Source organism: Nyctibius grandis, chromosome 3 (assembly GCF_013368605.1).
Source record: "Nyctibius grandis isolate bNycGra1 chromosome 3, bNycGra1.pri, whole genome shotgun sequence".
In the NCBI taxonomy this organism is placed as follows: Eukaryota; Metazoa; Chordata; class Aves; order Nyctibiiformes; family Nyctibiidae; genus Nyctibius; species Nyctibius grandis.
The window spans coordinates 43,109,336-43,129,701 of NC_090660.1; the positions used below are offsets into that span (position 1 = coordinate 43,109,336).

Sequence of the window (20,366 nt, forward strand, 5' to 3'; positions counted from 1 at the left end):
TTGGTGGAGGACACAATGAAGGCATTATCTGTTAGTACCTGAACAGAGTTGTCAGAGATATGTACAAGGAAGACACGAGCCTACATTGTTCTGATTAATGTTCCGGAGTTTGTATATGTAACTTGTTTGGCCTGTGACCACCCAGCCCTTGTGCCATTTGGCCCCTCTCACTGACAGCTCCTTACCCATAAGAGACATGTGCAAGGTCAGCAGTTTGGACAAAGGATAAAACAAAGATTGTATCTTTTTCATTGACGGGGGGAGCATGTCCCAGAGGATGAGGATGGTTCAGTAGAGCGTCAAGTTGATATATTTGTACCTCAAGAATTTTAGGGAGGTCTGAAGCTGCTCCAGGTCCCATGGGACCTTATGCTGTTCCTAGAAATTGCAGCTAGGGGCAGGGGAATTAGGCTGATTTTTGGAGGGTTGTGTGCGGCCCTCAGTTAAGAATTAATGAGGTGGTACTGACTAATTTGGCTTGTATTTCAATTTCAATCCTGTGGTTTTTTGGCTGTACCTGAAATTCTTTCCTTATGTGCTTTTGCTCTTCAGTTTGTCCAAGGGAATCAGTCCATTGGCCTCTGTTTCTCCCTATCCCCCCTTCTTCCTCTCCAGCAGTAACCCCACATCTCTTGCATGTTAAGCTGTTTCCCCTCCATAACAAGCCACCTGAGCGGGGACCCCTCAGTCTCTCCCTGCCTGCCGGGGAACGGCCAGAGGGGCGGCTCCTGCCCTCGCAGAAACCCTCGCGGTGGCCGAGGGCGTGTGTGGCGGAGCGCCGTGACCCTGTGAGCGCGGATCCCTGCCCGCCCCGCTGAAGCCCAAGCCGCAGCCGTCGGCCCTGGGCAGCGGCCGCAGCGCGCCCTCCGGCGGACCGTTACCTCGGGCTCTGCCCGGCGTCCCGAGGGGCTGCCCCGCTGCCGAGCCCCGAGGGACGCCGGGCTGGGCAGCGCCGGTGCCGGATCCCGCAGAACTCCCCAGGGGAGCCCCTGAGGGCTCGGTGCTAGCGGGACAAACGGCGACAGCGACGCGCCGTGCCCGCTAACGCGGGGGGAACCCCTCGCCTCGCCTCGCCCGGGGGGCCCCGCCCCGCGCCAGCCGCCCCCGCCCCGCAGCCGTCGCCGTGGCAACGGGGGGGCGGTGCCGCGGCTCCCCTCGGGATTCCCGGGGGCGGGGCCCGCGCGCCTGCCCGGCTCAGCGACGTCACCGGTGGCGCTGCGTCAGGCGGCGCGTGCCGGAAGCGCGGGGAGGAAGGCTGGAGCTGCCCGGCGGCTCCGCGGAGGGTCATGGCGGCGGGGTACCAGTACAGGCCCAACGGCGGCGGCGGCGCCGCGCTGCCCGACCCCGCCTTCCTGTGGAACGTCTTCCAGAGGTGAGGCCGCCGCGCACCCCCCCGCCCTGGGGGTCCTCGCGGACCGATCCGCGTCGCGTGCCGCCCTGACGGTTACCGGCCGCGCGGAGAGGGCTGAGCGGGCTCCCCCTCCCACGCCGGTCGCCGGGCCCTGCTGGGCCTCGCCCGCCGCGCTAAGGCGGCCGCCGCGACCCGCGGGCGTTCCGGGGCTGCAATGCCGAGTCCTGCCGGGCCCTCCCGGGGCTGCGGCTTCCTGAGGGGGCACCGGGAGGGAGCGGGCCTTGGGAGGTGCCCGGAAACGGTCAGCTGCTACGGCGAGCCTGTCCCCGGCCCTGGGCACCCACCGCAGGGTTTGCTGCTTGGCTGCCCTGGGGCCTTGCGGGGGTGGGTAAACATCGCGGTTATATCCCTGTAGGAGGAATCTGAGGGGGAGCTTTAAGAAAGGCTTGAGGAGGAATAAGTATGGCTGTATTTTAGAGCAAGGGAAGGGGGTTAATGGCAGCGAGAAGGTAACCTTGAAAACGCTGAAGTCATTTATGACCTGAGAATCCAGAAAGGATTGTTAAGTCTGGAGGGTCAATGTAGCAGTGCAGAAAGGCTTGTAAAAGGGGATCTGATAAACGCTTAATGGAAAACTTAAAGACTAACAACAGATATTCTCTTGAATACATCTGGAGGAGGAACCTGCAAGGGCGTTAGTGGGCCTGTGTTAAAAAAAGAGCATGCTGGTGAGACTGTAGTAGTAATGAAGCTGAAAGAGTTCTTCACGTTCGTGTCGTGTAGAGGAAACTGGGGAGGTTCCTACGTTGGATCCATTTTTATGGGAGATGTGTCAGAGGATCTATCTTGACTGAAGTGGCAGCAAGAAGAGGTTAAGAAGTAGAGGTACAGTAATAAGTTGCTAAAACTGACCAGTATTTACTGGTGACTCAGGAATGTGGCAGCTTACCTACACAGCCTTCCGCGAAACCACTTCATGTGAGAACTTGAAGGAGGCATACATGATGCTGTTTCTTTTTTTAAAGGGTCCAGAAAGAAACAGATCGACAGTCTGGCTTCTGCACCAGGCAAACCAGTAGAAACCATTTTAAATAATGTAGGTAGTCGGAAGAGTTGCATGGCTTTTGTTGAAAGTGTTCTTGTTTGGCAGACTACTGTGTAAGTCTTGGAGTATGTTGGATAAGGATTGGTTATGTCTACAGCTAAAACTGGTGCCATTGATATAATCTGTATTGTTTCCAGGGAGGCTCTCAACATACATGAGTATTAAAGGCCTTTGAAGAAATCCAGTAGACATAGAGTGAAAGGGAGGCTCCTTTGATGGATAAAATAACTGACTAAAAAGAAGTGTGTGTGGTTGTCTGCCACACTGACGGATGGAGCTGTTCTGGGATTGTTATTCAACATGTTCAGGAGCAACTGGGGGAAAAGAGGGCGAATGATCAGATGAGGTTTGTTCGTTACACTAACCGATTCCTGCAGTAAGTGAGGCCTGCAAAGACTTGCAGGAGCACCTTACAGTCACCTGAGTGACTGGGTTGTGTCACCCTGTCATGGCCAGATCATGATCGCTGTATGATGGTCAGATGAAATCCAGGGTAGATACCTTATGTCCATGAGGAAGACCTGCTTTAACTTTGCATCATTTTGTATATGAAATGAATGTGCTCTAAGCTGGTGATGCTCAGGAGCAAGGTAAGTAGGTCATAACACATTTTGATGAAAATATCAGCTTAGCACTTAATAGCAGCTTATAAAAGGTAAAAACGTTCAGAATACCTGGAAAAGAAATAGAGAATAAAAAAGGGGAGTGCCTTTTTGTTATTATAATCTGTGCAATTTATGCTTGCAATTTGAACGTTGTGTGTGGTTTATATAATCTTTGAGATGGGAAAGGAATCTAGTAGAATGAACTGAAAAGGTTTCAAAAAAACCAACAAGGACTAAGGGGAAAAAAAAACAGCTTCTGCAGAGGGATCAGCTGAGCAGGACTCTGCTTTGGAATGGTAGTAACTGAGGGGAAGTAAAAACTGTTGGTGTCAAGGGGAAGGTCCTTGTATAAAATGGAGGGAAGTCCCCAACACTTTCAGGTATCCTTCTAAAGAAGGCATGATCCTGCTTTATTCGGGCAGAAATTAGTTAGTTTGTTTATTTTGGGATAGAACTCTGTTCTTAAGATAATGCAGTGTGAAGGCTCAATCAAAGCTGGCACCTGCCTCTGCTTTTTTGCTTTTTGAAGCCCTTTGAAAGGGGTCAGGGCCCTGCAGTCGATTCCTTCAGTACTTGGCACTGGTTCCATTCGTGGCTTCATCTCCATTGCCAACATCTTACGGAGAAAAACTGAGTGCCAAACTTGGGTCTCCAGTTTGGGAGCCCAACAGCTTACTACAGTGACATGAGGCATTTTGTGGATGTAACCAGCATGGTGCGCTCTGCAGTTCTTTTAAAAATAAATAAAGAAAAATACTTTCCTGTATGGAGTATGCCCAAACTGTTTTATTGCCAGTGTGTGGTTTTGTGTGTCTCTTCACTCCTAAGTCAGTCTTGCAGTCGTCTTTGTAGCTTTCATCATGTTCCAGAATGTTTCATCAGTCTGAACGAAGCGTTTCATTTGCAGTAACTGTGAACAGTTTACCAAGTAAAATGCAATTAGTGACTTTTCAGGAAAAGATTCCTCTAATTTGGTAAGAACCAGGATGTTGAAGTCTTCTGTAGGTGGAACCTGTTAAATTCAGCCATTTAAAGCTTTTTTATTTTTTTTCCCCCAGGGTTGATAAAGATAGGAGTGGAATAATATCTGATAATGAACTTCAGCAGGCATTATCCAATGGTAAGTCTGTAAATGAGCAGTGAGGTAGTTCATTGTAAACTTAATGTTAAATTTCATGTGAGACTGGTTACTTGATGCCATAATTCTTTGATGGGGGTGGGGGGGAGCGGGGAGTTCCTACCACTGATTAATACTATGTAATCTACAGTAAAAGGCTGAAGGGGAGGAAAAAAATGGACAATCCTCCTGATTTTCTTTTATTGATTTTTTTTTTTTTTTTTTTTTTTTTTTTTTTTTTTTTTTTTAGCTAAGCTCATTGTTCCTGGGGTTTGGTTTTTTTTTTTTTCAAGGGAAATTTTCTGGGTTTGGTGCATGTTAATAATAATGCATTATAAACAGAGTACCTGTTGTAAACATTACTGATTTGTATTCTGGGAAATGAAGGCATGCACATTCCTTTATTTTTTTCCAGCTCTGCTTCCTGGAAAACATAAACAGTGATTTATATATTCCTTGCTCATCACTACTGAACCTTTGTTTTTTAACCAGGATCAGTGTATAACCTGGATCAGATCTTTACAACCAGCCTTTTCACTGCATGTAAAATCTTGGTATTGGTGCAGGAATTGAAGATGGTAACAATTTTTTTTTTTCCAAATGAGGCATGTTTGGTTTTTTTTTCCTAATAAAGTAGAAAGATGAACTCTAGATCTAGTATTGAAACTTTCTAGTAGTATGTCAGTTCCCTGTCATAATGCTTAAAGAGTAAGTAGGGTATAGTCAAATAACTCATGGAAGCAAAATAAAAAATGGAAAATTTTTCCAGTAGCCTATTTTTACTTCCCTCTGGTGACTTAGAGTGGGTAGGGTTGTACTTTGTGGGGTTTTTTTTTCCACTTAGAAATCTGAAAAAGTGCATATTAAAGCTGTTTGTGCACCTTTGAGTCCGTATCAAGTTCCCCTTCTCTCAAGGTTTATTTCCTTCATCCTTCCTGTGCTTTGTGACTGAGAAGGGCTTAAACTGCAGTGCACACAGACTGAAAGGCTCCTTTTTGTCAGTAATCACCTGACTTGAAATAAATTTGGGTGGCTCTATGTAGTAAAATTGTGGTCTTGTAACTAAACTGGATTTACCAGAATATTTGTTTAATAACATATCTGATAAATTAAAAGCAATATATTGTAGCTGCTGGACCTGATCCATAACTAAAATACTATTTTGAATAAAAACTTCAGCAAAAGCTAAGTTAAATTGATTAAGTCACTGTTTTCATTTAAGATTACAGTGCTGTTTATAACTGTGGGAACCTGGCTTTACCTGCCATTTTGAACTTCACATATTTTAAATATCTTCTCATCTGATTGAATGTAAGGGTAATAGGCAGTGATGACTGTCTGAACTCTTTTCTTTCCTTATTTACAGTGTAGATTAGCAGTTTCAGTGCTTTGCAGTTATGAAGAATCCCCACCAAGTGAATTCACTATTAGACAAAATATTTAGAGAACTGTAAGCTTCCTTCACTCTGAGACATTCCAGATTTTGTACACCAAACTCATTAACAATTCACTATATTCTTTGCAAAATATATCCTCTAGTGGATGGGTGTGTGTAGCTGTCCTGCAATCTAACATGGGCTAAAAGAATGTTACGTGTTTGTTTCTAAAACAAACATAAAAGAAAAAGTCTGCATAGTGCTCATTAAAATTTGAAGTTCAATGTGGTTTTGACATTCAGCTTTTCAACATGTCAAGTTTATGCAAATAACAGTATACTTACCTGGGAGGTACTGATCATCACTTTGTATAGCTTTTTGACAATGAAATCCTATGCTTCCTTCTTGTTTTTTTCTGTGCTGCCATGTGAAGTTAATTGTAGAGTCAGGGGAGGAGGAGGGAACAGTTTCACTGTTGATTGGAATAGGCGGAAATTAGCGCCGTTCTTCAGCACTGGAGTTGCTCTGATTTCACTCTATGGCGTCTATATGGGTCTCTTGGAAATTTCAACATGTATTTTCACTTTTTCCTCTATTCTGTTCAGAGTTAAGTGCTGGCACCCTATTAATGATACCATTATTTTTTATTTCTGTCAGGAGACATACAACTCTAAGGTACTGATGTTCTCTGTCTAAAATACTGCTTAAGCATTTTCAGAGCCATTTTTACTCTTCTCTTTCTCTGCTTGTGTTTCTCTATGTGCACATAGTCGTATGGCCTGCCTACAGTATAGGGTTTTTCCCTGTTGCTGCATCTGTAGACTTACACTGATACAGCTTCCCTTCCATGGGAGAAATTCAGCGCTGGTATAAGCACTACTTACACCACTGCAGCTTGATCCAGCAAAGCAGCCATGCCTTCGCAAAGCCTGCTTAATACCAACGCAGCCTTTCTGTTAGGCATTTGTGGTCAGCTACCGCATCGTTTCGAATGCCTCGAGTGCCCCTAGTCTCACTGGTTCCTTTGCGGTCCCTGTGCTCAACCACAGCTAATGTAATATATGCTGCTTGGTCTTCCTGGTTCCTTCACAGGCTCTAGAGAATTGATGGTGAAATTCTAGATGAGGCACGGTATTTCTCTTAATTTAAAGCTTAATGCTTCCTAGCACTCTGGAATGCTTCCAACCAAGTGAAAACTATTCCAAAGTGACTAGCCTCTAAATATTCACAGAAGTGCAAAGCTCCTCTTCAGATGATTACTGCTCAGGCCCTTTTAAGCAGGAACATTTCTTGGTCTGAAAATACTAAATTAAACTAACATTTAATTGATTTAGCAGTAGAGGTGGGATTTATACTAAACTCAACTCTAAATTGCACTGTGTGGTTATGCCATGTTAGGAACCTTTTCACTTGTCAGAAACTAAATGCACTGCAGTAATCCACCTGTAAAATAGGAAATAAGCAGATGGGTTTTTACTGAGGAATAGGTATGAGACATTGTTTGAGTTGTAACTTGAAACTCTTCTGCTCCCATCAGTAGAAAAAGTAGGACTTCAGTTTTGATCTTGCTTTTTATTCAATATCTCCTGAGTACCTGGGATGAAAAAAGTCCTTCTTAGTTCTTCCAAGGTTTTGGGGTTTTGTTTTTTTGGTGTTTTTGTTTTTTTTTTTTTTTTGGTGCAGCCTGAAAAACATTGTTTTCTGTGTAGTATCTGTACAGCATTGGTCTGAAGTCATCTCTGAATGGTCAAGAACATAATTACTTCAAAAGCAGCCTTATTTTAGAATATGCTGTCTCCATGTCATCTAGCTCTGAATTCACTGTTTAAGTTCTTACCTGATTTTTTTGGTTGATTTGTTGGTTGGTTGCATTTTTTTTAAATGTTACTTAGTATTGAGGAACTAAGTAGTTCTTTCTGTTTCAGGCACATGGACTCCATTTAATCCAGCAACAGTGAGGTCAATTCTTGGTGAGTGTAGTTGTGTGATGTGAAATAGTGAACATACTGTTTTGTGATCTGTTCAGCCGATTGAGAATGCTATCGATCGCTGCACCATTTTAGAGAAATATGTATGTACAAATATTACAATACATAGACAATACGTATTTCTACTGTAATAATTAATGACTGTTTAAAGGTCTTTTGAACTAATTTGGCTGAGTGTTAACAAGCTGGTCTTTCGCTGTTAGATGGTATGTTTCAATGTCTTTACTGCTTTTGTTTTGTTTTGTTTTGTTTGTCCAGAAAGCCCAGCAGTAGTAAGTTAAACTCAAATATTTTCCTTGTTGAATAATACAGGACTGTCCTTCGCCTGTACACAAATGCACTTGTCCAAGTAGCCTGAGAAAATGTTACTGTACAGCTGAATAGAGAGCAAATGTCATTTATGTGTGGGGAAATTGTCAGCTTAAATATTCTAAAAAGATATTCCGTAGTCTTCATAACTAGTTTTCCTGTCTTGCATTTTAATTCTGTGTTCTGCTCCAAAAAGACCAAACAAAAGCTTTACAATATTTGAACTCTTTAGTGTCCGAAAATAATTTCCAGTACTGTAGAAGATGATGGTGGTAGAACAGGAGAAAAATTAAAGCACAAAAAAATCTTTTCTATCATACATTTCATAAATACAAAGACTAATTTTTTTGCTTTATTTTTAATAAGTATTCAGCAGCAGACTGAGTTCTGTTGCTGTGTGACATGCTATTTGTATACAGATGAGGGTATCAGTAAGTCAAATGCAGATGAATATCCCACCACTTTTGGCAGTCAATAGACTTAGACTTTTTCATGTGTCCTTACAAAAGAACAACCCACTCCCCTGCCCTTTTTGTCACTGGATGATCAATCAAGCCCTAAATATTTTCAAACTGGAAATGAAAACCCAGGAAAAAGAAACATTCTGTGATTCATTCTGGTCCTCTTTTATTTTGCTTTACCTTCTCCTTTAATGGATGACTGCTTGCTTTTTTTGTCAGAACTTTCCAAAATATCACTTGCATTTTAGCAATTTCTTTTCTGCCTTCAGTACCTTCCACAAAGCGCTCTGGCTTCCTTCTTAAAATACTAGCAGACCTTACTGAAGAGTAGTATGATTAAGGCTTTATATGTGTTTCTTATTTTTTATTTCAGGCATGTTTGACAGAGAAAACAAAGGTGGTGTGAACTTCAATGAATTCACAGGAGTCTGGAAGTACATCTCAGACTGGCAGAATGTTTTTCGAACGTATGACAGAGACAATTCTGGAATGATTGATAAAAATGAACTAAAGCAAGCACTAACAGGTTTTGGTAATTCATTTGTAATTACAGTCTTTATGACCGGGCTATGTCATCAAATGAGCTTCCTACTGTTAGGGCTGTATTGCTCTGACAGATGTGACTGAAAATGAGGCAGGTGAAATGCAGTTACCCTTTTAGGTATTATAAAAACTTGAGCTGCAGCCCTAAACGTTTCCCTCAACCAACTAGTCACTTTAATCAGTAATTATGTTTACTGTGACTCTGTCCATAATTATTATTAAGCACGGGTTTTACTGCATGCATTTTAGTTTAACACTTTTGTTGTGGAGATATTTGGCCAATAAAAAATTGCCTCTTGTAACTCCTTACTGTTTTCTGGTTTTGTTACACACACCTGCTGAACAGACTAGTTCTTTTTATAGAATGGCTGCAGTAATTGAAACCTTTAAAAGCATTTCTCTTTTCCAAGGTTACCGACTGTCTGATCAATTCTACGATATCCTTATTCGGAAATTTGACAGACAAGGAAGAGGACAAGTTGCTTTTGATGATTTTATTCAGTGCTGTGTTGTTTTACAGGTAAGAAAGGAGATGTACGTTAATGTCAATTGAAAAACAAAAAATCACCTTTTCTTTAAACTTTTATGGTTCTCAATTTATCTATAGTACTGGATCTAGAACTTGCTTATAAATAAACTATTTGAATGAAGTATGCAAGAGGCCTAGAAACATCTTCATCTATTGGTCTTCACTTGTTATCCATTTGCATCACGAGTAAATTTGATATAATTTTTTTGACCTGTTAAATACTTTTATGGGGCAAGAAAATGTAAAATAGTCTCAGTGTTTTAGAAGGAAAATACTTAACACCATTTCCATTAGTTTAATACACACACTTCCTCTGGATCTTGGGTGTTAAAACTGGAGTGTGTCATGTCCCGTGGTGCTCATAATTCTCATATCTGAATTGTTTTTTGTTTCTCTCTCTGTTTACTGCTCTGACTAAAAGGAATTTGACCTAGCAGCTGAACTATTTAGTCTTTCCTCACTGCTGTTCCTGCAGGGGCAATGGTAGTAAAACATATCTAAAACAAACAAAAAGCCTTTCAGCAACAGAAATGCTTGTGGAGAGAGAGGGAGAACTGTAGTTTTACAAGTGTATTATGTTGTTTAGAAATCAATCACTAGATGATTCCCCACCTCAGTGCTTAAGGTTTCTCTAAGTGTCTCTGACTTTTCTGAAATGTATGTAAGGCTTTGGGAAAAAGTTGGGAAACTGTAGCAGTGGACGAGATGAGTTTTAGTAGGATAGGAAAAGAGTTGCTCTTCTGACAGGGGGCAACATTGCAACAGTGTCTTAAGATAGATACCTTCTGATACCCACCCTGAAGAGAAAGCAGTGCCCTGCAAAAGTAGTATCTCTGTTATTTGCATATAGGTGTTCTGTTCTTCTCTTTTATCTCTTGAGCCGTAAGTCTGCTGAAACATCAGTTGCCTTTGTATTCATTTGCAATAGAAGCTGATTATACTTTGTTATAAGCTTAAACTCTGGTAAAGAGGGCTTTGAAATGGAGTGTCATTCAGCCGGTGTTAGTGAAACCATGCTGGTAGTTATTTTGGGCCTCTCGATCCATACTGCCTTGCACTTCTGGGGTTTTCAGAGACAGCTCAGGTACTACTGGCACACAAAGCATACATGGCTAGCAGGTGAGAAATGGACTAGGTACTCGCTGGATTCTGGCTCCGGGCGATTCTGAAATATCTTGAGAATTGTGCATTGTTCCCACCCCCCTGCTTAAAGCCAGTTATAAGAAGCTGTCTGGTCTATAAAGAAGTGTCTAGATAGCCTTAGGTATTGTATAAGCTGGTTTTAAAATTGGATCTGCTACAGAGCTCAAAGCACACGACGTGGCCAAGAGCTACCTCTGTATGCATGAGGTTGTAAAGTGTCTACAGAGGGCATGAACAGAGTGTTCATAAAGCTACAGAAATATAAGCGGCAAGGGGAACACGTGGCAGCCTGAACTTCCCCAGTATACAAAAATGTACGTTTTTTCCCCCCCTTTCAGAGGCTGACTGATGTGTTCCGTCGATACGATACCGATCAAGATGGCTGGATTCAAGTGTCCTATGAGCAGTATCTTTCCATGGTCTTCAGCATCGTATGACACTGATAACCAGGAACTGCACACTGGCATTACACAGACTGGAGCTGCCAAATCATCCTGTACTGAATAAGATTATTGATGTATTATAACGGATATAACTTCACATTCTTAAATTTTGTATGTTGGTCATCACCTTCAGAATCTGTACTTGAGTTGGTTTTTATTTTGTATGACTGTACAATATGACCATCTCTGCTTACTGTAGTACAGAAAGCACAGAATCTAGATGTAACTGGTGCAATGTCAAACTTAACCTTCTTCCACATATCCTGCATGGGGAAAATGACTCTAGAAATGCCAAATTAAAATAATGCTTGTTAGTTTATAATTGAAAGTCAGAAGTTGCACAACATGTTTTGCATGTGCCTTACTTTTATAAGAGTTTAATGTATTAATTTTTAATACAGAATTTAAAATTAAGTAAAAAATATCAGATCAACTTTTATAGTCTACTTCGCTTTTGTACAGCTTTTTTTAAGGAGGTGGTGGTTTCATTTCTGGACTCTAGTTTTCTGCAGTTCAGATGGCCTGGTAAAGATGGCCTTTTTTCCTTGCCTTATATCTTTATTTTCTAGCTGCCTCCTTCTTTCAGGGTATCCTTGGGATATCTTCAAATACAAAACTTCTTCACACCTGTGTCCAATGCTGCATCTTCCTCAATGAGTTCCCTACAAAAATAAACTATATCTGACTACTCTGGATATATAGTTCCCTCTGCTTAGTGGTCTCATTTAACACCAATAGTCTTCCTTTTTGTGCTGAAGCACTTCTTTGAAGTGGCCTTGAATTGACAGTCAAACATTCTCAACCCCTTACCCTCCATCTCACCACTTATGGATGGAGAGGGATTCAGTGGAAAAACTGAACCAAAAAAAGTCATTACTGATGCCTGTTACACATCATCTGTCTCCTGCAGGAACTTTGAAGAAGCAACTTAGAAGAAGCAACAAGAAGTTAACAAGCTACCTTAGATTGCTCTAAGAAAATCTTACACTAGTGCTATCCAAAGCAATTGAAATACTCAAGCAGCACTATTATTCTTCAGGATATGTTTACAAAGGTACCTAGAGGCAAGAGCTTTTGGATTTTATCCAAAGAAAGACTTTTTCTCAAACTCTAGCAATACTCATTTATTCCTAAGTCCTCTCCCCTCCCCAGCGCACCATATGCAGGCACTCCAGATGCCCTTTTGTTTCAAATTTCATAATTGCATACAGACACAGGCAGGTGAGCTGGTGTTGATGGGAGTGCCTATACCTAAACCGATGCTGTCAGTCATACCAAGCAGCATTCCAAGAGATGATGCAGAGAGGGTTTGGGTCCACAGACAGGCATCCTGCCTAAAAAATCCATGTTATAATGTTGTTCCCAAGTGTCTCGGCCAGAGTATAGTATCTGGTGTCAGCGTGAAGACAGCCAAGTGGTAACTGCATTTACCAACTAAACATCTGTCATGCAGAGAGAAGCTGCTACTAGTTGTCAAGTGATAATCAAACAGACCCTCACTGATAGTTCAGCAACATTTTCTAAATGCTTTTCTGGGGTGAAATACCTGGGGAGAGACCAGTGGTCTCCATAGCACAAATGCACTGAAACAAGGAGCTCTCCCAAAGCACTTTGGGCATCATCACCCAAAGGGCAATGGATTGTTTCTGGGTGAGGTAGAAGAGCAGGAATAATGACTGATGTCAGAGACCACCTCACCAACAGCCTTGGATGAACCATGAAAATTAACTTACCTTTAAGGAGATAAGGGAGAAAGACTTCCAACAGTTACTGCTGGAACCTTACCTCCCAAGAAGGCAGAGATGATCACTATGTATGTTCTCTTCAGAAACAAAACAATGAAACAGCCCCACAGTTTTGGGCTCAGAAGAGCTTCTCCAATAAAAGGCCCCATTCAAAAGAGCTTCCCCCTTCCTTTCCCACTAAGGAATCTGTCCCTTTGGATCATACATCCACCCAAATGAAAGGCAGTAATTCTGGGAAGCATTCTGAGGATCATTAATAGGTCCAAAGTACCAAACTAAAAAAACTAGAGCCTGAGAAATTTTCCAAGTTGTCTATTGTGAAGGACGTCTCCTTTTCCAGCCAACCTTGTTATCCTTCACTGTCTTTGGTATAGAACAACTGGCTCCAGCACTTTCTAAAGGAGCCTTACTGCTGCAGAAAGTCACTGAAGTGGATCTGGACTGGGGTGATTCTTGTCTCAGTGGGAAACGGTGGCTTCTGAAGGTGTGAAAGCAGATACACCACAGACCAAGAAACTGGCTGGGAAGTAGACGTTTATCCACAAAAGCATGTTCTAGTCTAGATTTTTATCAATGGCTTTTTCACAAAATGTGAAATTGGTTCAAAGGGCTCTGCTGCAGCCTCAAAGCTCTTGCCTCAGTGCCAAAGCTTGTGGTGTAGCTGTACTAGTGCTGACGGATGGCAAGCATGTGAAGTGATGCTGCCCTGCAGGCTATCAATGCCTATCTTGTGAAGGTTGTTTCTTGAAGAAGACCCAGAGTCTAGAGAAACAGGGACAGGCCAAGGACTCATTCTGCTCCAGTTCTATACTACATGGGAGCAAGACAAGGCAAAGAGATTTCTTGGGAGTAAGGAGCAGCCAGAAGTTGATTCAAGGAAATTGGCCAATGCAGGAAAACAGAAGCAAAAAGAGGTCTCGGCTTATGCAAGCCTGCTGAAGAAGCAACTGTGAGGATGACAGAACTTCCAAGGCACATTTTACATTTTTTTTTTTTTCCCCATGAGGCCTTCTTACCTGGCACCTTTGTGGACACTGCTGGTCAGGTGCCAAAAACGTCAGAAGCCTGGATTTATGCTTTCCTTTTCCTAGCGTCATTTGAATCCCCCTTTAAAGGTGGCAGAGTTGAACTGAGTGAGAACGAGTAGGACAGAATCCAAAGTTGCCATCACTCATAAGCCATGTTTGTACATGAGCTGCTGGCTAGAGAGAAAGAAGTGTAACAGGCAGACAGATCCTCAGGGTGGATCCTGTAGAAGTAAACAGTTCGAGCTGCAAGTACCTGGCCCTGTGGGGAAAGGGAAGGTGTCACAGAAGCCCTCCAAGTGAGGCAATGATGCTTAGTACTCACAATTCTACACAACCCTGGAAAAAAGGAAAAACATTCATCACTCCTGTCACGGGGGATAAACAATCCCTTTGCAGAGTTGCATCCTGAAGATGCTTCTGTCTGTTTCTTTTTGTCCTTCATCTGAATACTAAGAAATTGGTGGGTACCCTGGAGGTACTGGTGGATGAAAAGCTAGACATGAGCCTGCAGTGCGTACTCACAGCCCAGAAGGCCAACCGTATCCTGGGCTGCATCAAAAGAAGCATGGCCAGCAGGTCCAGGGAGGTGATTCTGCCTCTCTATTCCATGCTGGTGAGACCCCACCTGCAGTACTGTGTCCAGCTCTGGATTCCTCAGCACAGGAAAGACATGGACCTGTTGAAGTGGGTCCAGAGGAGGGCCACAAAAAATGATCAGAGGGATGGAACACCTCTCCTGTGAAGAAAGGCTGAGAGAGTTGGGGTTGTTCAGCCTGGAGAAGGCTCCAGGGAGACCTTATTGCAGCCTTTCAGTACTTAAAGGGGTCCTAGAAGAAAGATGGGGACAAACTTTTTAGCAGGGCCTGTTGCGATAGGATAAGGAGTAATGGTTTTAAACTAAAAGGGCAGATTTAGACTAGATATAAGGAAGAAATTTTTTACAATGAGGGTGGTGAAACACTGGAACAGGTTGCCCAGAGAGGTGGCAGATGCCCCATCCCTGGAAACATTCAAGGTCAGGTTGGATGGGGCTCTGAGCAACCTGATCCAGTTGAAGATGTCCCTGCTCACTGCAGGGGGGTTGGACTAGATGACCTTTAAAGGTCCCTTCCAACCCAAACTATTCTCCGATTCTATGAAATTGAACTCCATGAAGGAATGTGTTCCTGCAATAACAAAGATGCTACTTGTCTGACACAAGTCAGCTATACCTGTTGCTGGTATGGGACACAGGAAAACAGTCTCTGAAATCAGTTGCAGAGGTGAGAGCTATAAACCAAAAGTCAGTCAAACCTGGGACTGCAAAGTGGCAGACCCCAAGCCAGTATCAGTATACAAATTGCACACTGAAGCTCTTAATTTCCATAGCTAGGAAGATCTTTGGAAAGACGAAAGATAAAAAGAATTAAGGAGAAAGCAGTGATGAACCTGAACCTAGTTCAGCCAAGTGACTGAAAGAAACTGGGAACGCCACTCTGCTGGTAGTAATTGCACATAAGAGATAAGGCAGGCTTGGAGTGCATATTACAAGATACCACCAGCTTAAAAAAAATTCCCTACATGATAGTGCTTGTGTGTAAGAACCAACAATCATCTCAAGGACTTCACTAATTTTGGTAAGAACTGAAAATTGAAACAGAGAATTGAAGGGCATTTACAAGACTCCAAATGCTATCTACAGCTCAGGAAACCTTCAGTAAATCAATGCTAAAAAGCACTTCCTATCTTAACTTGGTCACTACTCCAACTCTGTTTCAAAATGCAAGAACCATTTCCCCAATACAGGACCCTGCACAACAAGCAGGGACAGGAACTGTCCCTCAAAACGAGAAATAAGAAGGGAATGTGTAGGCAGAAAGAACATCTAATTTGGGCAGAGCATCCAGCTGCTGTATGCCACTGGGATATATAGTCATGGCAGTAAAATCCCAAAGGGAGTGAGAAATGGGAAAAAGAGAGCTCTCTACAACAACCTCAGATGAAAAGGTCTTAACTTGAATTGACAAGAGCTGTACCAGTAACATTTTCTAGTAATATTGTGGGAATATAACAGAAGATTGGCGAGGAGGATTGTAAACACGCTCAAGTGACTTGCACCTGGGGTATCGAAAAGCACATATATCATACTACTAACGGTTGTTTAGTCTTGTGTGCCTGACAAGTAGAACATCTGCAGTTAGATAACAGAGGCCTGGGATAAGACTCAGGGGCACCTAATTGCTGAGGCCGGAGATTCCGGCCCTGCTGCAAGAAGATCAAAGCACTGTGGAAAACTACCGCCTGCTAGAAATCCTCTATATGCAGGCAAAAGCAGCAGGCCCGAAATCTCTCACTCTCTGACTAGCAGGAACCGAGCTCCGCGGTGTCTGCGTCCCCGCTTGCGTGCCTTTGCCCCGGGTGCTGCTTCGGAGATCCCCCGGTTTGCGAGGTAACAGGAAAAAATTTGCTCTTTGCATTTTATCCGTGGTCTTGTGCCTGTTCCTGCGTCCTGCCTGTGTCGGCTCACACAAATATTCTTCTACAGTTTCAGACTTTTAGTCTACTAAAACTTTTAGTCACTACACTTTCTGTGGAAAAAAATTACGGTAGTAACATTCGTAGAAATAATTTCTGATAATTTTTAAATGTAGATAATAACTGATCAGTCCCACAGAGTTTTAAATCAAAACTCTGGCAGACACCTGTGGTGGAATATAACGTTTGTCCCCTTGAAGCAAGACTCTACCACTATGTGGTAAAATGGATCAAAGTGCATGGCACAACTACGGAGTCTATGCCATTAGCATCTACTAAAACCCTTCAGTAAGTATGAGAAGGAGAAAAGGAAATAGTGAACAGGAATGAAAAAGGAAAGTGGATCTTTTCTGATGCACAAGCAAAACAATGACAGAAAGAGAATTTTAGGGAATTGCATTTATATGCTCTATCATCAATTGCTTTGTTGCCTTTGTGTTGAAATTCACATGACAAGATCCAAAAAGTTATTTTAGTGAATGCAAAAAGACATTATGACAGCTCAAGAGGACTAACCCTGGTTTAACACAACCATTTAATGCACAGAGACAGAGAAATATTTCAGTATGGGTGAGAAGAAAAACGACAGTCCACAACACAGCAGTGAAAAGGAAATAGACACTGTGGAGTAAACTGTCTCACTTTACTCCTTTTCTTTAGCCCCATATAAGCTGGATTTGATTATATAAAGTAGACATCTAAAGCCAGGCATTCATGAGCATATGGCTCAGAAGTGTGGGGAAAAGAAAACATAAGTATGGACCACCGATAAACATTGTGAACTGGTAAATATTTCTCAGTTAGTATGTAGCTTTGATTATTTACTTTTCCCTATTATTTTATCTGATTGCCTTATAGGTTCTACTATTTCTTAGTATGCTTTTGTCAGTAGAAAGAATCAAGAATTTTTATTTCAGTATGGATCAATCCATCACATGAGTTTTTAAGTCGATTTGTAACCATTTCATTCTGAATGATATGATAAAAAAAATCTGCATATATTTCACACATCTCTTTTTACTCTGCAAAAATGAAAGCAAGGAATATGCCCCATTACATACCAATCCCCTAGAATAGATTACATTTTCCTCATACAGCATCACGTTAAGACAGAGAATACCTTTGCTGTGACATTCTCCTTTCTTTGTCTAAACAGAAATGTAGTGTATCAATTTCTAAAAATATGCTAATTATAAAGCCTTAAATTAACTGAACTGGCCTTACATTTGTGTGAAGAAAAGTAAACCTGTAATTTCATGTGACGGACCGGTACTTTCAGTGAATGTTCTTCCCAAGTAGATAACATAAAAGTAAACCTTTCTTTTTTTTCTGAATTGGGAAGGGTGTTAAAAGGGTTATTAGCTTTTTGCTAATTACAGAATAACATTAACATATTTTCAAAAAATAACAGAATATTTTTTCTGTAATATACTAAGATATAACAAATACATTAAAAAAGCCTAAACAAAATAGTATGTTCACCTTCGTTATGTGCAAGTTTGTGTTCCAGCTATATTTCACATGTTAAAAAATTAAACCCTACCTCCCTTTCCCCCTCCAAAACCAGTCAAACACAGAATTAAATGCAGTCTCCTTCCTGAAAGGGAAGAGATGGAGATTCTTGAATCTGTTCATCTGTTTCCAGTTCAGCTGTTGTTGCTCCTTAATCTTTTCCTCTAGTTTCTACTAGCACATTGACTAATGTCTGAATATTTAGTTCTAGAAAGGGGAAACAAAAACATTCAAAGTTACTTCTATTTCATGTTATTTCACATAATACAGCAGAGAGAATGTTAAAATGAAAGTTTCACTATTAACTAGCTACCTAGTTAATTAACTAATTCTAGTCCCATAAGCATAGTCCACATTTGTCCAAACTCATGCCCAATGACAGCTATACAGTAGCATATGCCCACCTCCCTTTAAATCCTTCTTATAATCTATTTCTAAAGGAGAATATTTATTTTGAATAGTATATCACTATTTTTAATATTATGGAATATTTCTACAATAATTGGAAAAAATAATTTGTCATATAACACACCAGCTCTTTGATAACATTTCTCTTGTTATTCCAATGTGCTTGATCCATTTGGAGTATTTTCATCTATTATAATGCCATCCAAGTTTGATTCTGCACACATTCCAATAGTTTTCTCTTTATGCCAATACATTCCCTCCCCATAACTGCCACACCAACAGTACAAACTCTGATCATGATATAAGATACTAATTGGCAAGATGACCTAGGACAAACCTTTCAATTCAGGAAATTTTTATGCTATCAAAATTTCCTCTCACACACAGCTCTATTTAGTTGTCAAGAGGCAAAGTCTCCTCAGAGAGGCAATTAACGCCATTCTTAAACTGATACAGATGTTGAGCAAAATGAACTCAACTCCTCTGAATGCAGCATACTATCCCTGCAACATGCAATCTCCTGCTTATGTTAAAGCAACTATGTTCATGTTATTCATTTCACATGAGAACTAATCATAATCTTACTTTGAAGTGCTGGATAATATGGAGCCAACTGTTTGAGTATCCTGGTCATTGCAGGTATATCCTTTCCTTGCTGTCTATTCAAAACATTGGGAGTAAGACCAACAGCATCTTCATCAAACATCTTATCTGAGCTTCTGAATTGCTGGTAATCTCTGTACGAACCGCTGCCAGAAGATGAGTACTGATCTAAGCTCCAGTCACTCTGGTAGCCTGACTTCTGATGTCTGAATCCTTGACACCTAGATTCCTGGTTCCAGCTAGATTCCTTGTTCCAGCTAGACCACTGGTTCCAGCTAGAGTCCTCATTCCACCTAGAGTCCTTGTTCCACCTGGAGGCACCTCTTCCTGAAATAGCAGCATTTGCAAAAGATGTACAAGTATTTATAGACTCATCATTCTTGTAAGAGGAATAGCTTTGCGAAGGATAGTTTGTTGAATATCTTCTAGATGAAGGATATAAGGCAGAAGAATTGGGATAGGGTAATCCTTGATCACTTATACTCCTTGCTTTTGTACACACTTGTTGATTCCTCCAACTTGTACTTTCCCCGCCACATGAGATTCTGTTATCAGGGAGTTTACTTCCTCGCACATCATTGGACATATATTCTGCTGAGTACTCGCTCACTGGAGTTGTCTCATAGGAAGAGGTCCCATCAGCTGAATTACTGCCAGAAGCAGATCGGCTGAACTGTCTCAGCCATTCACTGATACTGCTGGCAGGACTTCCAGTCTGAAGAGCAAAAGAGTCCCTGAGTGCAGACATCATTGCAAAGTCATTAGAACTTAGTCCATAGGAAGATGATCCATCATCTGTTTGGTAACTGTATGAGTTAGCAGCAGCAAAAGCATCTGCAGAACACTCTTCATACTGAGACAAAAAACCTTGATTCCAGTTAGAATTTCCTAAATAAATAAATAAATAAATGGCACTAAAAGCTGGCAAAATATCAACTGAAAACACAACTACTTTGAGGTTTTATAAAGTGTTCTTCTCCTGCTCTTTTCCCATTTCCTGCCTTTATGTCTTATGCCTTGACATCTTACCTGAGTCCAGCATCTTTTCACCCAAAAATCCTCATGATAAATAGGTTAGGAAAGGTTACTGCTTGGATTTCCAATAATCTTTACTGCTGTAATACTATTCAGTGAGACAGAAGTGTTCTTAGACAGTCAAGGTTGAAGTCATTAAGGCTTCAGAAAATGATACCCTGAACTGACTCAGAGGGCAAAGACACACAGTACTCTAGCAAAGAATCGCTATGGATGGCCATAAAAGTAGATTTTCATAATCTGCACAGCGGTAAGAGTAGACTTAAACTTGTAGAACAAAATAACTAAATTACCTTTGGATTTTCCATATGGCTTATAGTGTTTTGGGATGCTTTTCCTTCCTGGAAATTCATCTTGAGATATTGACATCAGTGGCCTCAGACTGTTAGTATAATTAACCTAGGTAAAGCAAAAGTCAGAATGGTTTTTTTTAAACTCCAATCTTGACCATTCTAAAAAAAAAAAAATCAAGTTCCCCATAGAAAGTTAGCAGAGTACAATTTTAGGTGGCAGCAAACTCCATATTAAGGATGTGTTGTTCTGTCGTTCGC

At 41.6% G+C, this 20,366-nt stretch overlaps 2 protein-coding genes across 4 annotated transcripts in view; one reads left to right on the plus strand and one right to left on the minus strand.

The window, feature by feature from the left end:
- The first annotated feature begins 1,219 nt into the window (after positions 1–1,219).
- PDCD6 (programmed cell death 6) lies at positions 1,220–11,403 on the plus strand. 2 transcript variants are annotated; one of them, XM_068395833.1, is made up of 6 exons: positions 1,220–1,372; positions 4,120–4,181; positions 7,480–7,524; positions 8,686–8,844; positions 9,266–9,375; positions 10,866–11,403. In XM_068395833.1, exons 1-6 carry the CDS (start codon positions 1,287–1,289, stop codon positions 10,962–10,964), a joined length of 561 nt encoding a protein of 186 aa, XP_068251934.1. In that variant the 5' UTR covers positions 1,220–1,286; the 3' UTR covers positions 10,965–11,403. The 2 variants fall into 2 exon arrangements, with proteins under 2 accessions (XP_068251934.1, XP_068251935.1); XM_068395834.1 differs by having other exon boundaries at positions 8,686–8,838.
- Positions 11,404–14,462: 3,059 nt separating this feature from the next.
- The window catches only part of LOC137660801 (uncharacterized), a 34,503-nt gene continuing 28,599 nt past the window's right edge, over positions 14,463–20,366 (minus strand). For both annotated transcript variants that reach the window (XM_068395831.1, XM_068395832.1), the window contains 3 exons: positions 20,109–20,214; positions 18,763–19,668; positions 14,463–17,976 (listed from right to left, as the gene is read on the minus strand). In XM_068395831.1, the coding sequence (XP_068251932.1) occupies positions 17,921–17,976; positions 18,763–19,668; positions 20,109–20,214 (1,068 nt within the window). In that variant the 3' untranslated portion in view covers positions 14,463–17,920. The remainder of the gene's footprint in view (positions 17,977–18,762; positions 19,669–20,108; positions 20,215–20,366) is intronic.

Bases quoted from the DNA above. Each gene is read 5' to 3' on its own strand.
- PDCD6 (XM_068395833.1), top strand. From the start codon at position 1,287: ATGGCGGCGGGGTACCAGTACAGGCCCAACGGCGGCGGCGGCGCCGCG. The intron at 4,182-7,479 runs GTAAGTCTGTAA...TTTCTGTTTCAG, and splicing joins TCAGCAGGCATTATCCAATG to GCACATGGACTCCATTTAAT. The intron at 7,525-8,685 runs GTGAGTGTAGTT...TTTTTATTTCAG, and splicing joins AACAGTGAGGTCAATTCTTG to GCATGTTTGACAGAGAAAAC.